A 17,055-nucleotide genomic window follows, 5' to 3' on the forward strand; every position below is an offset into this window, starting at 1 on the left:
ACCGCAGGCTAATCTATTTCTTATCTGAAAACCTAAGGCAAGGCCAAATAGCTCAGCATTTAAAATTGAAATGCCAAATGTGGCTAGTTTGAGAGGAATTGATGAATTGATAATTTGTAATATTAAGATACCCACCACATGTTATGTGATAACAGAGCTATATTCAAAAATCAAACACAAGACATAGCTATACAAAAACTAATCTGCAGCTTGAATGATATAATACAATCTTTTATGTATCTTGAGCTTAAAAAAGTATTTATGTTGTATGTATAACTGCATGTTTTGTCAGTCTCACTGTTGTGTCTGACATACTTCAGAGGCATATACTGACTTGTGTTTGTTTCTAATTGTCCATCACATATATAGGACATAGTTCCCCATAATTTGTGTCCATGTCTGCTCGATGTTCTTGTTAAATAACCAAATGAGGGCTTATGCAGTTTACTTACACTAAATAACTATAATCAGATTTGGGGATATTCAGTTTTTTTAAGAGGCATTTATCTTTCAAAAGTCAAAATCTAGGAGTCAAAGCAACATCCTCCCTCGTGGACACGCTCACAATACCATCTAAACAAATGTCTCTTGCTGCGTCTCTCGTAAGTACTCAGCCTGTATATTTCTATTGTTTGTTACACACTGTGTTTTTGTCTCGCAGGTTTATTTTTGCTACCAAGATGCTAATGAACGAACCTCAAAAGGGGTTGGGGGGAGGATGCGATGAGAGTTGGCTTAACAATGTGCCACCATTGAGAAGATTAGTAGTTACTATTGTTAGGAACAATTCAGGCCTATGCACACCATTAATGGGCATTCTCTTGTCTGTATATTTCGGGGTCTTTCTACAGGGTTCTACAACACCTATTTGCACCCTAAGAGCATTGAGGAATGGTGGAGGGAAGAAACTACAGAAAAAACTGATAGAGGACAGCACAAAATGTTACAAGTCCGGATTGTATAGCAAAGGTTGTGGTTGCAATCTATTTATTTAAAAAGAATGGCCGCTGTACACCAGATGAGGCGGTATTAATAATTATAATTTGTCCACTCATAAAGCGACTCAAGTCAGATTCCTCCCATTTCAAAGCACACTGATAACAGGTGTTTTTAGTCCCCAATTTAATGGAACGCAATTTATTGACCTCAGAAGGATGAATGCTAAGTCGACCCTGCTGTGGTATTTAATCTTCCAAAATGAAGGCATGCCCAATGTTATAGCTTAATTCACAAGCTATATAATGCAATCTAAAGTGGTTCTGCCAATAATGTTGCCGCACTGTGCATGGCTCTTTAAGCAAGGAGGGCAGGGTGTGTTAGTCGGATAGCAGGAAGGCAAATGCATAAACCTTTGGTGTTGACGGATGTAGGTCGGAAGTTGGTTGTTAGTACCCGTTACCCGAGTGACGAAATTAAAATCTCTAGGTTTGTGGTTGGTACCGACTCGGCAGGTTAGCCATATGGACAGTGTTGCAGCGTGCAATAACGGACAGCATGGCTGTTGATAGAAGATGCATAGAGTAGTCTTAATCTGTTAAGTACACTAGACCTGGAGGTCGTCTGAAGGACTGTGGGCATTATAAGGATGCAAGATTTTAGTAGTGAGGAATTAGATGAGGCGGGAGTGAGGTTTTTATTGATTCCTGGCTCTTGGTTGTAGATTCCACCGATATTAAGGTGTGGACCAGTGAGTCAAAGTAGAGGATCAATGAACCAAATTGGTTTCTCAGAGATGGCAGGGTCAATAGTTTAGAAAACGGCTTGTCGTAAATTAGTCCAAGTTTCTGTCACTTGCTATTATTTTTCATTTCTTTCATAGTGGTTGGTTGAAAAGCCAAGTCTTAAGCTGTTTCCTGAAAGTAAAGTGGTTCACTTCCAGGTGGAGACGTTTGGGTAGGTGTGCCACAATTTCGTACCTAGAATTGAAAAAGAAGCTCCTTCTTGCCATTTATTGTTGAAGTTGGGGACTAGTACTAGTGGAGCTGGACCCAAGTGTTCTCCTCCCTTAAGGTGGAGTAAGTCCACAGAAGCCGGACACTATCTGGTGTGGTGTTGGGTATTGTGATCACTGGGTCTACTAAACAAAATGACTGCAGCTCTCAAAAAGCAAATCGCCTCCGTGACTATTCTCTTGGGCTCTTGTGGGAAAATAATGCATGCATCCATCGTTGTGCAGGCATTTGCCACCAGAAAGAGCACACAGATGGACACGTATTTGAAGGGTGTATTGGAGACTGAATAACACACTAAATAGACCAGCGGAAAAGTGTTTTTAGAATACGGATGATTGAATACAAAGTATTAGAAGTCACTCTCCTGTACAGTGGTGGACCACAAAAGTAGCTTTCTGGAGAAGATCATTCTGCAACAGCATTCCATAAGTATTGCTAGCTTTTTTGTGGCCAAATAAAAGATTTTTCATAGTAATGTTGAATGTCATTGTGTATGACTTTTCTTTTTTTTAAACTGTGTCTTCCTGCCATAAATCATCGAAGGGATACACTAGTATTGCCCTACTGCGTAGCCTTATGGGCGATACGACAAAGGTTAACAAATATTGTTTCATCAGCATAAATCATGAACATTTCTTTTGGAAACAGAATATATTATCTATATTTTGTTCACAGATTGAAATATGGCTTTCAACATATAAAAATGTAAAATCCCAGACCGATAAAAATGCATTTGAACAAAAATCCTTAAGAGCCTTATCTCTTTTTTACATTCTAAAGAATGGTACCATAACATATTACAACAATAAAATAGGGCAAATTACCCTGGTCCTCCTTCCTTGCCATTTCATTCACTTCAAATAAATATAAAACAGTTACATAAAACGGACATGCTTATTTTCGCAAGTGGGGCACATATATAATCATTTACAAATATCAAACATTCACATAGAAATTCGTCCGTACGAAATGCAAAATATATTTTTAGACGACGTAACACAAAGTCTTCTGGTTTATTGTTTAGAAAATCTCCTTCGTTTTCATCATTCATTTGTATGTGAAAAACTGAAAATCTTGCGTTTTCGAGCAGGGGCATTTTGGTCCTCATTTAGGTTGCTAGTCGTGCAGCCATACGTCCCTCAAAAAAAGTCTCATTCTTCTTTTTGCACCTCAGCTGCAGCAAGCATCAGGCGGGGTCCATTCGACCTAGAATCTTTAGCAGATTGAGTAGACACAAGATATTCACAAGCGGGCCCAGAACAGCGGCTTGATATTCTAGAATTTGGCAAGTGGGCCGGTTACAGGCATTCTCTTAAAACAGGCATGACTTGCATATCTTACATGTTATTTCTATTGCATGTGCTATATACCCTGGTCTCATCATGTGGCAGTTTTTACAGCAAACTAAAACATGCCTATTTTAAAACCTGGCACAACTTAAACAGTAAGAAACTTTCCAGAATACATTAATAAAAAATGACATTAAAGTTGTCCAATTCCAGATTCACATCACTCCACATCCACCTTTTAAAAAGAAAATGTGAGTAATGACTCACTATAAAATCACAAACTGTGAAATCAAAATGTCCAAGATAATATTTACAATATTTGTGAAGTCAAATTGTCAAATGCATAAGTATTTAACTTGTAACTGAAACCTTTCACATGACGTAAGTGTAATGGTCTTTTAAATAAACCAGAGAGTGCTTTAAACTGGTTTTACTGTGGACAGCCACTTAAGTTTCTTTATTTGAGTGATAATATACTTAGCTAGATTTCTACCATTTTTTTAAAGGGTGCAAAGCGAAGCAAAGGGATCTTTTCATTTTACACACTGTGTTGGGGGTCAGCTTTTAAATCCAGCTTCAGTAGTTGCTAAGTAATCCTAGTGATATGTAGACCCTACGGACACTGTAAGCACTTGTTTTTAATCTATTTTGAACCTGCCCTGCTATAATGAACTGACCCTCAGGTTTACCTTCGGCTGTGCAGATATTGGCTCATAAAACAGAAAATGGGTGCTCAATACTGCTCATTTGTAAGGAGGACTACTGTTGGGAAGGACAGGTCACTCGTTACCTCCCACCCCTCTCCTAGCCACAGTCTTTACTTTTTAATGGCCCCTCTGATCTCAGAACATTCAGCACATCATCTTTTTTTTTGTTGGTATAAAAGATGTTTTCCAGAATCTCTGCCACCGTCCTTCCCGCTCGATGGCACGCCCTGTTTTTTCTATCGAATGGCACGTCTCAGTTTGCGGCCGCTAGTTCCTATTTAGAAATCAGATCAGTATGGATTGTAGCAGATAGTATGTGCCACATTGAATGATCTCGGGCCTCAAGTAGTCTGGAGCTTTCCCAGTGGGCCTCTGCACCATGGGCCTCTTTTGTGAAGAGTGTGTCACGAAGCATGCAATATGTTGTTCCTCACTCTTAACAAATGTTAAAAGGCCTTTTATATTATGTTTACTTATTTTAAATCCCTATATAAGGACATATAAGCTTTAAAGTTTACTGTTTGGACCCATGTTTCCCTATTTGCAGAGGTTTGACTTGTTGGTACACAATGTAATTTGGGGCCACTTGGAAAAAAATGTTCAGGTCCACTTTTGGTTCCGAGTCCACTCCTAGTAGCCGTGCTTTGATGTATCTCAAATTATTTAAGGCCCTGTTGCAGTCCAGCCAGGAGGCATCTCCTTTAACAGTCCTGCTGTTACTACAGGCCTCCGTGGCGGTAGCAATGGAGAACCAACTTGAGGAATTATTGAGCAACGAACAGGCTCCAGAAGGAATGTGGCTTTGGTCATCAGGGGCTATGGCAGCATGCACATTTACAACCCCAAGGACCAGAATACACATATGCCCACTGCTGTTTTATATTAGAGGGCATTGGTCCATGACAGCAGATCTCTCTGACCAAACGATCACAGGACTAAAAACCCTCAATCAACACCTACAGGGTAGTTCAAGAGAGATAATTTGATTCAAGGACTAAAGCTTAAGGAACTTTCCCAATAGTGATTACAATGGATACTAGCATAACTGGTTTGGTAGCCATTCTAGAGAGAGGGAATCTGATAAACACATCTGGAGGATTTAGGGATTTAGTGGGAGCATGGGCAGGAATATACCTACAATCCCTAGCATCAGTTTACCTCTGGGGCAAGGAGAACAGAACACAGCAGAGAGGCTGAGCCAGAATGTCCTATTGTTAATCCACTACTGCCCAAATCATCAAGCCTTCAGGATGCAGACTAAGAGGTAGGTTTAAAAGTGTCTGCACCTGTTCACAAAGGAGGCAAACACGTTTCTTCCAATAGTGCTGTGGAAGAATCATCAGAAATTGACCAGGGTGCTACTGGTAGGCTCTTCTAGATATAAGTGTCGAGTTTCCCCTCTTGCAACAGCTTATGGCTGAACTTCCAATCCTATCGCCAGATGTCAGGATCCAATCCCCCTGCCACCCAGCACTGCTACATGCACACATTCAGAACCTCTGTTTATGTCATAATTGCGGAGTTAAAATCTACAAACTGCTTCTGCATTAATTTACTTGTTTTAATGCTGCAGTTTTGGAACAATCTAGTTTCATGTTCCGTTCGGGTTTTGGGTTAAACCAGCAAATGCATTCTGGTACATGTATGCTGTTCAAGAGGCAGAGGGCTGGAGGGGACATACTAAGTACACTTGTTTGCAGCAAGCTACTAGGAGCTGGAGAGGCCCTGATTGCATTCACATGTTCCAAGCTACTGGAGTCTATGCTGCTGAGAGCTAAAGAGACTTGGTTGAGAGGGCCTTTATAAGCTCACTTTGAACAGAAGCAGTACTTCAGTGAATTGCTTCCACTGGAGTTCGAGGTTCTGTGCTCCTGTGACCAGTTTTTGCACCTTTCCTGAATATTCTGATTTTGACTTTTGAATCCTGTTTCTTGTTGCTGCTTTACAGCGCCTTTTTCAGTCTGCCTGTTTTTGAACCTTTCCTTGATTTCCAGCTTTTGACTTCAGAAACATAGCCCCGTTTTGCTGTTAAAGACATTCCGTTATCTTTCCTGCCTTTCTGTAAACACCCTATTTTCTGTAAGCATTTCTGCTTCACAGACCTGTCCTGTTTCTGCATAGCTTTTCTCTCTTTCTCTCTACAATCCTAGACTCTTGAGGTTTTCCTGTTTGTTCCTCGCCTGCGATATTACCATACTTCAGTCCATATTTCCAGTGCCTGTTCTTAAGTACTCTAGTTTCCTGAACGCCTTGTATTCTTTGTGTTGGCAGCAACCTATCTTGTCTGAGTCCTTTGCTTTGTGTATTCTGAAAATCTATTCTCTGATTTGTACTTTGTTTCTCTATCGTGCCCTGTACCTGATTATTTCTTTCAATGCTGCTTTCGGCCAGTATTACATCTTGGTCCACTCTGTATCCTTTTACAGTGTGATCCCTGGATTGGTCCAATTCAGATCAGATAAGGGAAAGTGCTGCCTTTGTCTAATCCTTTGGAGTTTTACCTGCCTCAATATATGGTCTTCAGTTTTACCCTTACACTGATACAACAGTCTCTTTGGCACACCTAACTCATGACGCTGCTGCATGACAGTTCAGAGTAATCTGCTGGTACCGATCCCAAGGGTTTTCCCTAATCCCTGGAGACCCCTTATCATATTCCAGTACACCCTTTATTCTGATCAATCCATGTTGCCCAGTATATTTGCTCGTCTTTGCTTTCTCTCTGTCTCTTTACTTACAGCCAGCTCCTGCGGTCCTTGTGAATACCTGTTTCAACCCCAATCAGCTTGGCATGCACCCTATTTCTGTTCTATGCTAGCAATGCCCCAGGAATCCTCCCTAATTGACAATACATACTGTGAGTAATAGCTTTTGCCCTGCGCTCTCTGGACAGACTCCTGACACCAGTGGATCCTCCGCCAGCTGTATTCCCAATTCTTCCCTCACTTAACAATTCTGAGACTTCACTTGGTGGCTTGGAACTTCAACGACAAGGCCTAAAAGATCTAGATATGTGAGAATCAATTGGGGAGCCAATGCAGAAATCTCTATATCCTGCAGCCCTGGGATCGTATTGACTGCACTGATCATACTTCGTTGTCAGGTATTCAGTGGACAAACCTCACCCACTTTCTGTGAGCCAATGGTGAGCTATGGACTTTTTGGATGACTGCCTCAAACTTGTTTCTTCTCCTGCAACCTATAATTCTGAATGAGCTGTGGTTTGAGCCTTCTAAGAGCCATCTTCTCCTCTTTTGGAAATAGTCCGAAATTAAGTCAACCCACTTCTTCTGGGGTTCTGACTACAATGGTTTCTCTGCATGTTCCTTCACTAGCAACACAGGACTGACACCTGGGGCTCGATGACTTCTGTGTTTTTCTTTTGAACCACAGCAAGATGTATACCTGAATTTCCTGTTCTGGAAGTTGGCTTTTCCTGTGGAGATTATATCAGTCAGACAGTGGTTGCACTACCGATTTCAGAACCTTAATTGAAATTCCTCCCAATCATAGGGGTTCTTTGTCCTGGACAAAAATGAATTCCAAACATCTGTTCATCATTCCATATAACAAGGACATTGTCCTATCTACATTCCACCAACGACCTCAAACTCTAGAAGTAGAGACATTTCAGAGCCTCATCACAGAAAGAGTTCTCATAATCTACAAGGGAAGGCCTTCCCATTTGAGGTCCGTTCATGGAAAAATGGCTGGTCTCCTTCAGCAGGCCCACAAAACAGAAAAATGCTTCAATGATCAACATGAAACGCTGGATAAAATCCAACATCAGCGTGCTATGCACAGCATCTATCCCCATGCCTTTATCAGTCCAAAGACAATCAATTAGGGACGTGGCAGCATAATGGGACAAGGTTGGTGGGGGGTGAGGGGGCAGAGTGGCTAGTTCTGACATATGCAACCTGGGCTTCACCTACCACATTGCAAGTTGGTGCTTGGCGGATCCCACAAAACTTCTTTTGGCACTTGAGCATTGAACTTATCTTATTGAGCAGGGGGTGTTCAATTTCTGCCTAAGCCTCTTCACGAGACAAGCTCAGGGCCCTACTGGGTACATTCTCAATAAGTAAGGACTGTTGTGAGGAGGGAGGGTGCGAGTTAATGTCAACATGTGTGATAGTGAACATTAGTCCTTAATCCTCACAACTTGCCATGGTTCTTAATGAGTATTGTCGCTTACCATACATATGTAAATGAAACATACACTAAGGTATGGGGGCTTTTGCAAGTGGGGCACCCTACAGCCCATCACAGCCTATGGAAGGCAGAAAAACAAGGCAGGATGAGCAGGGATTACCTATAGAAATCTGCCCCAGACCCAGTCTCCACATGCTCAGATAACCAAATCAGTTTATGGCACCAGCAGAGACTCCTGAAAACTAGAATATGTTTAGCACATGAATACTTTTTATCAGGTGTTTTTGTGTATGGGGTGTACTTGTGGGTCTCACCAAGATCTATGGCATGTGAGGCAGGGCACAAAGCGCTCATTAAATAATTATCCGGGGGGATGTGGGGGGGGACTACCATATGATCCACCCTGCCCAATTGAAATATGTGCCCCCATTACCAAATAAAGCTCGTTTCTTCTACCTAATCCATTGGCATATGATTTGCAAATTCTATATTTTCACTCAGGTCGGGTATTACAGGTCAGCAGAAGTGTTTTATGCCCAAAAGGTGGGGGGGGGGTAAAGATTATATAATGTGGGCCAAGAGATATTTGAGATATTTTGCAGACAGAAGGCTTTGCTCAAATTAGAATCATCATGTAACCCAGCGTTATTGCTGCTCTCTATCGAAAACAACATGTGTCCAGGTCAACTTGACATGACTTTTCATCAAAATCATCAGCCAAACAAGTAGAGTGAATCCCTTGTGGATTTATTTGGAAATGTCTACAGGGCTTGGTCCTTCAAGCATCTGTGTCATGCCGGACAAAACATGCTGTCTTGGAATGCCATTAAGAATAGGGCTGAACTGGGGTATAAAGCTTTCTCAGTAACTAATGAAAAAGTGGCCCACAGTTGCAAATGGCAATTAATTCCTTTTGTGGAAGACTGTTTAAGTAGTACCCAAGGGGGAGGTTTCTGATCAAATGTGATGCTAATCGTGCATTTTAAATAATATTTATTCAGCTACACTGGTCAACACTACTAGCCGCATGGTGAAGTATCTTATCAAACTGGCCCACTTGGCCCATAAAAGTGGCCCACTTTCACCGAAAAAACTTGCCTGCACTAGCATTATGGGTTTTTGGTTTGAGCATTGCCCTATAGGCCAGTCAGAGCCTGGTTAAGAGCCATTTTCAAATGAAGGGGAACGGTACTGTTGGAATGCTATAGTGACAGAACAATTGTGTGTCAAAACAAGGCACGGAAGCCATTCTCAGAGCTTTCTGTCCAAGCTTTTAACACCATGATGAACGCATGCTATTGTAAAACTTGTGCGTTATGACTAAACTTTAGCAAAATACATGTATTTTAATAGCAATTCATGGTTAAAGGAAAGACATTGTCTCAATACCTTTACAAACTAGGAGGTAGACATTTTAGGACATTCTGCAAGTTCACAAAGGGCCAAAGGAAACATTTTGGAAACGAAAAGCTGACGAACGAAGATATGGATGTGGTTCAATGTTAACCATGTATGCTTGAAATGGCTCAATTCTTTCAAATCATTTCAATACCACACTTTGGGTTTACAGGAGGACAACAGTTCTTCAGATTATTGGGACAACAATGGTAGGAAAAGTTTGGAGTCCAAAAGTCAAAAAGTTTCAGAGTCTGAATCATTCTCATTTAATCCGTCCTCTGCTCCTACATTGTTACTCAGGGGTTTACTGTAGGAATTGACATTGCTCCCCATAGTCTGGCCATGACAGTGATGTGTCCTGCTTAAACTGTCCTTTTTAATACAAACGAAGTTGAAAGACGTCATTGTGCTGGAAGGAGAAAAAGGCATCATGGCAGCCAAAATGAGTGCCAGGCAGTCAGCCACGTCTTTGTTAGGAGCGCAAGCCAGGGCCGGTGTGTGACCTGGGCACAAATGCAGACAAAGCAATGATTAGTACCAAAGGAACTGTAAAGGGAAGACAGCAATCCACAAATACATCTCCCCATGAGTGCACATGGATGAGATGTATGTCGCTGATGCCGGACTAGGGAGAATTATTTGTAAGGGTGACATGCTAGGCATAGAGTGAGGAGTAGGAAAAGGGAAAAAAGTGTATGAAACGTGCTTAGCAAAATGGTAACATTAAAGCAGCTTGTGGGAACTTCAAGCAACTTACAAGTTCACAAAATCATGATAAAATTAGGAAAACACAAATCACAGTTAAGATAAAAACAACATTCACAATAAACACAAGCGGGAGTGGCTGTGCTGCACAATTCGGCAATATTAAAATATTAAATCTCTTTCGGAGAACAATGACTTCTAGATGTACTATAAAAAATACATTGTTTCAGCAGCCTTAGAAATGTCAATGACACGAGAATAAAAATGTGGATGAAATAACTTAACTCAGTAGGTTACTGAAATTTCAAAAAGAAAGTTTGCTCAAGATTTTGGTACTGCACCCAAAGTCATAACGAGAAATTGATCCACTTCCAACATCGCTATGAATTTAAAATACCAATATTGTTTGTCATATTCAGCAGTCTTGTATTACTGAGCCCCCTAAACAGATCACTGATCAGACAGCAAAGCTATGCGACCCTCTCGTTAACACTAAGATCAAACACTCATCTTACCTTTAACATAAGTACTCTTGATGGTCTTTCCACAGATTACCAGCATCTACATTTTCCTAGATAAAAAAAACCTTGAAGAACTGACCGGGAAAAGAAATAATAGAATCTTGGCTATTTCAGTTCTCATCCTCCCAGCCCACAAAATATGCCAAATGGGGTTTGGATTAAAATGTCTTTTCCTGGAATAGACAGATATCAAGGGCTGCAGAGCCACAATAAGGTTGGTTTGTGAATCTGGTATTCACTGAACCACAAAGAAATGAAGTTTGCCATGGATAATGAAAAGTCTTCAGCGATTACCACTGAAAACTTTCTTGTGCCGAATGGACAGACATAGTAGACGTTTTCCGCTGCAGGAGGCACCTGATAAACTCACTTTCGAAGTCTAAGAGACCAAAAAAGGTATACTGGACAACAAAAGAACCTGTAAGGTTTGTCAACTTGACACTGCTGAAACACTTAAACATTTATATCTTTACTGTAAAGGTCTGACGAAACAGAGAAAATAGGTTTGGAACGTTTCATTTTTGATCTGGCTGCCTTAAACACTGAAATGTTCTGGTGCAGAATGCAAGCAGGGACACAACTATCTCTCAGTTTGGCTCTGTTAAAGCTACTGGCATATGGTGGAGAAGGTTTTGGTGGCACAACAGAATGTGAAAAACCAGTGCTGCTGCTCGGAAACCTTTTGACAGGGGGCGCAGTGGACCTCGACTCGGCCGTCGATCAGTCTTGCTCGGTGCTCGATCGTCGGCTCCAGACATGACATCAGGTGTTGTACATATAGCACGTCACTACGCCCCATACCACAGTTCCCCTTTTTTCCTCCGTGATTGAAAGTTGCAGAGGAAAACAATGGGAGACAAGGCTAACCAGCCTGCAAAAAACTTGACAAAGCGAAACATCCTAAGAGGTGAAAAAAGGTTGGAATAAAGCCTTCTAGAATTAATGAAAAAAAATTAAAAGATATATATATTTTTCAAAGCAAATGACAAGCCAGATAGGAGTGGTCACCTCAGAGCCATCACAAGGCGTCTCTTCGCTTAGATACGTACGCCAGGCCATAAGAACATTCTGAGCCGAGATGGAAGGGAGGGGCAATGAGGAGTCTGCTTGACAAGAATCCATAGAAAGATCATTACAGTAAGTACTTTCTCCTTCAATTAAGTGCTTTTCTCCCGCAGATTACTCATCTAATAGACTCCCCAAGCTGTTAGGAAGACGAAGGTGGGCAGAAAGTGTTACAGTAAAAGATTTTGCAGCACTGCCCTACTAAAACGTGTGTCAGCTCTGCGGGCAACACCCAGACAATAGTGCCTGGTAAATGTGTGCAAGGATGACCATGTGGCCGCACGACAAATGGCCCTAATGGGAACTCCCCTCTGTAAGGCATAGAAGCCGAGACTCTTTTCGAGTGTGCCCTGATGCCGGAAGGAAGCTCTTTTCCTGCAGATTGGTAGCACAGATTGTATTCGTGACAAAAGTCTGCTTCGTTACGGGTAGACCTTTGCAAGACAAAGACTGGGCCACCAACAGCTGATCAGATTTCAGAACTCAGATGTCCTACCAACATAAAAGCTCAAAGCTCTTTTGGGGTCTAAGCGATGGAACCGTTCCTCCTCCTTAGAGGGATGTGGTGGAGGGTAGAAAACCATTAGATCGTTGGACTGAGAAAGTTGGAATTCAGATACCACTTCAGGAAGAAAGCCAGGTCTTACATTAAGGGGAACCTTTTCCCGACAGAACTGTAGGAACGGGGGTCTCCTGGCTGATGTAAGGAAAACAGGAATGCATGGGCTCAAAGGGAGCCGCCAACAAAAAAGTTAGAACTATATTCAAATCCTAGTCTGGATCAACAAAGGGAGTTGGCGGAAACCTATTTACAAGGCCCTCCTGGAATTGGGCCATAACTGGGATCGTAAAGAAGGAACCTTGATCCGGGGACCTTTTAAAAACAGACAAGTCCACCAAACACAGACAAGTCCACCAAATATCCTTTGACTGTGGTAACCTGAAGGCCTGCTGAGGCCAGTGACAGAAGGTCCCGGGAGGATAGCTCAGTGGCAACATGCTCACGTTGGAAGCAAGACGACACGGAGCAACACAGGTTCGATCCTGGGTCCACGCTTAGAATCCTCTGGGTATTAAGCACTTTATAAATAACCTATCATATCATAACTCCATCACTGTAGTGGTGGAGCAAGAGATGGTATCGATCTCGGGCTCCCTGCACCATGCCTCAAATCTTCTCCACCTGAACACGTACAGGGATCTTGTAGATGGCCTGCGTGCACCCAGCAACACCAAGTACATCCCCAGCGAGGTCCCAGTCATCATACCTCATCCTCTCAAAAGCCACACATGAAGGTTGAGGGACTCTGGGTTTGGGTGAAGCACCAGACCTTCTGAGTGGGTCAGGAGATCCGGGAGCCGAGGCAACCAGTGAGGTTGACAGATGGTGAGATCCAAGAGGTCGGAGTAACAAGTTCTCCTCGCCCAGTCCGGGGCGATCAAGATCATGGTTGCACAAAACCTCTTCAGCCTCCTGAGAACCCATTGGATGATAGAAACTGAAGGGAAGTTATGGTAAGAGGGACGGTCCAATCCACCAGAAGCACACTCCCCAGTGCGCCCTTTGATTTGAATTCCCTCGAGCAAAACTGTCTGCACTTACTGTTGGACTCTGTGCAAACAAATCAACTGATGGGGTACCCCAGCGAGAGAAGATTTTCTCTAGGGCTTTCTTGGTCACTTCCCACTAGTGTGAGACTGTGCTCTGACTGCTCAAAGCATCTGCCAAGCCGGTCTCTGGCCTAACCAGATGAACTGCCAAGATGAAGATTTGGTTCTCCAGAAACCAGAACCAGAGATGCATCGCCTCTCTCCAGAGGGAGAGAGAGCGCACGCCACCCGTTAAGACGGATTTCTGAACTCTGTCCTAGAGGGGCAGAGGTTCAGAAGGCCAGCCTAGTTTCTTGGAACAGGGTAACCTCTGGTCAAGCCAGACCAATCAGGGTAGCGATCGCGGCGGTCAAGACTAGGTCTCAAGAGGGGTGAGGGTGACTGAAAGCCCGCAATGAGCACACAAAGCAAGGACACTTACAAATTACTCCAAGCAGGTGTTATATTATAAATATATACACATTTATTACAAGGCCTTTGTAACATTGACCGTAGTGAGAAATCACAATAAAACAAGTAAACCAACACATACCAAACCAATACAATATATATACAAATACAAACGAGTCTAACGAGTAAGACGCACAAAATGTGTAGACCACCTAGATGGGGAGGAAAACAGGCAGTGCGAATAATAATTAGACCCAGTCCGCCTTCAGAGGCACCTAACTAAAAGGAAGTCCAAGCCCTACGAAGAGTGGAGTCTGGTGCTCAAAAGTACCTGCACACGCTGGTGCCAACGGGCAAAAGGGGAGTCTCTTCGAGGGAATCGGGCAGTTTAGTTCGATGAACAAATGAAGATGAACAGAGCTCCGCGACTCAAGCGCAGCCTCCACTAGGGGCAGAAGCAGAGCGAGAGTACGGAAAGGCGTGCTGTTAGACACAGCGGGGAAAAGCGATGGGCTACTGCAGGAGGGCGACCAGTTCCTAGCGATGCTACTCACCGGTCCCCGATGCAGACAGACCCAGGCTTCTCCGCGTCAGCTTCAGTGCTGGCAGGTTCCGATACGAGCAGGGGACGTCTCGGCGTCGTGTAGATTCCGCAGCAGCAGAAGTTGAGTTGAGGATGTCCCAAACGCAGTTTGTTACCACAGCAAGGCAACAGAGCGGCGGTGCGTATTTCAGCCCAAGGTACACTACTCACTCCAGACCTGGGAATGCCAAGTGTACGAATGGTGTGAGAGTGACAAGGACTCGTAATACAACACAATCTGACGGCAGTTACAGAGCAAGACTCCTGGGTAGGCTGGTCAGTCTGCTGGATGGCCCAGAGACACATCCGAAGGCTTACGTGCAGGAGATGGTGAAGATGCCGAGAATAGTTGTTCCCACTATTCCAAGGGTCGAAGTACCAGTACATGCCTTCTCGTTCGATCCGGGGTAGAAAGGGTTTCACAAGGCGACAGCAGTGCAGAGGAGCAGTCCTTCAGTGGGCCACCAGCGATTCCTCGGTTCAGCCTCGTGGTTGCAGGATACTTGGCTCCTGTATTCCTTTGTTCGTGAGAACTCAGGAGATCGACCTGGTAGTAGTGTTTCCAGCCCACTCTTATCCACGGTTCCCTTTGCGCCAAAACGGAGGGGACCCAATGGGAGATCCTCTCATAAAACACTCACACCATATGTGGACCTATCATGGACCACCGGGGTCCCAGGCATTCACACCACCCTAGACTCTCTGGCGCCCAGGATGTGTATTGGGACCAGACATCCCAGCCCCCATCCTGGAGGCACACACAAGGCCTCTAGAAGCCCGCGAAAGCATCTGTGTTTTGCGGGAAAGTACATGCCCAAATAAGGAAGGCCCCGGGTCGGCTCGACCTGGGGGAGGTGAAGGGGGCAACACGGTCAGCGGACAGGACAAAGAGCCTCGTGGTCTGGCCATTTTGGAAGCCAGGCCACCATTTTGGGCTAAGCGCGAGAAACACGCTTAAACGCCAAAAGGAGCTCAAAAACACAAGAAACGATCGCTGCCACCAATCCCGTCCGTGATTCACTTGCACCGTTCATTTACAATCCAAAGAGAGTATCTAGGGCCTGTAGAAGACTAGAGACCCAAGAGAGCAGTAACTTAGCTTACAGTGCCCTCTTGTGCCATGTTGCGCGAAAGCTGCAACATGATAAAGAAACAACGGAAAACAACGTTTCCCGGTACTGACTGTCTTAAGGGCATGTCAGTTTCCCTGTAAGAATGGAGCGAAAGCCCAGAGGAGTGCGGCAGAAGGCTGCACTTCTCTGGCAAAGTCTAGATCACGGTGAAAACAACAGCAAAAAGTTTAGGGGTTGCCACATGGAAGGAAAATTACCCACAATTAAGAAATCTTTCCTAACACCACCCTGCTTGTTCAAGTAGTGCATGGCCACTGTGTTGTCTGTCTGAATCAGGACATGCTTCCCGTTGAGAGACTGGGCGAAAGCACTCAGGGCTAACCTGACCGCTTGCAAATACAGCCTATTGATGTGCCACCTGGCTTCCATTGCTGACCAAAGGCTGTTTACCTGCAACTCCTCGCAGTGAGCTCCCCAACCCTTCAGAGACACATCTGTGACCACTCAGGCCTGAGGCAATGGAGGCCAGAAGGGTTCCCCTGCCATGAGATTGTTGTTGTCGGTCCACAAGCTGAGGTTGTCAGCCACTGACCCCGAACCCTGAGGGCTCAGAGGTACTGCGACCACTGACTTCTTAGAAGCCACTGGAGAGGTCTCATTTGCAGCCTGGCCTCTGGCACTAGAAGAATATAGGTAGAGGACAGAAGCCATTGGTAAGGTGGCAGGGTTCTGAAACAATTCCCCTATCTGTGCTATGCTCTTGGCTCTCTCCTTGGGAGGGAAAGCCTTCCCTACCAGAGTGTCTAGGACTGCTCCGATGAACTGGAGCCTATGGGCTGCTGTAACTTGTGACTTCTACAAGTTAAGGGAGAAGCCTAGCTTGTGCAGTAGCAGACAGGTGTCCTCCAAATGACACATGATGTTACGCTCACCTGGCTCCCACAGGGGCGTCGGTCGGATTCGGACCGCTGCGGTCTCCACCAACGTGATGCGTAGTGCAGAGATGACTGACTGGACTGGCCCTCCTAATCTTGTCTGCTTGACCCGTAGAAGTATTCTCCTGCAAGTGGAGAGATGGATTTAGCCACCCGTGGATTCAAGTGATGGCACCCCCCACAGTCCTCCCAACTAATCACCTCCTAAGTGCCCTCTCAGTAACCTCACCTTATATTCTTGAAAGATGAGCTCTCCATCCTGCATGGATTGCAGGGGCGGGATGATGCCAGTTACTTCACTGGTTTGAAGGTGTGGGAGAGTTCCGGAGAGTATTGACTCTGAGGTTCCTGGCAGGGTCCGGTAAGTATCAAGTTCATAGAGTTCAATTTGTCCAATGTTTCACTCTTGTCCCACCTTCCTTCCTTGTCTTGCAGCTGAGATCGTGAGAAGATGCTCTCATGGCAGCTGGTGGCGCTCAGGTAAGAGTCTAAGCAGATTAGAGGTGGATGCCGCAGATCTGGTGGAAATAGTGGAAGCCTGTATAGCCAACCCTTCCCGGGAAGGGTGTGTGGTGACGAAAGGGCTGGTTTTTCTGCAACTTAAAGTCTGGGGAAGTATCCAGACCATTGGTGTTTTGTAAACCCTGAGCTAGGGCCAATAAATCGGCTTG

General features: G+C 44.2%; 1 protein-coding gene across 4 annotated transcripts in view; it reads right to left on the reverse strand.

Moving 5' to 3' along the window:
* Window positions 1-2,946: 2,946 nt before the first annotated feature.
* Window positions 2,947-17,055, reverse strand: part of ANKRD44 (ankyrin repeat domain 44) — a 1,456,106-nt gene continuing 1,441,997 nt past the window's right edge. For 2 of the 4 annotated variants that reach the window (XM_069615728.1, XM_069615729.1), the window contains one exon: window positions 2,947-3,165. In XM_069615728.1, the coding sequence (XP_069471829.1) occupies window positions 3,104-3,165 (62 nt within the window). In that variant the 3' untranslated portion in view covers window positions 2,947-3,103. Of the gene's footprint in view, window positions 3,166-9,598; window positions 10,005-17,055 lie in introns of those variants that run through there. The other 2 variants (XM_069615727.1, XM_069615726.1) reach the window with 1 other exon arrangement.

Source organism: Ambystoma mexicanum, chromosome 9 (genome assembly GCF_040938575.1).
Source record: "Ambystoma mexicanum isolate Mex_15411 chromosome 9, UKY_AmexF1_1, whole genome shotgun sequence".
NCBI lineage: Eukaryota > Metazoa > Chordata > Amphibia > Caudata > Ambystomatidae > Ambystoma > Ambystoma mexicanum.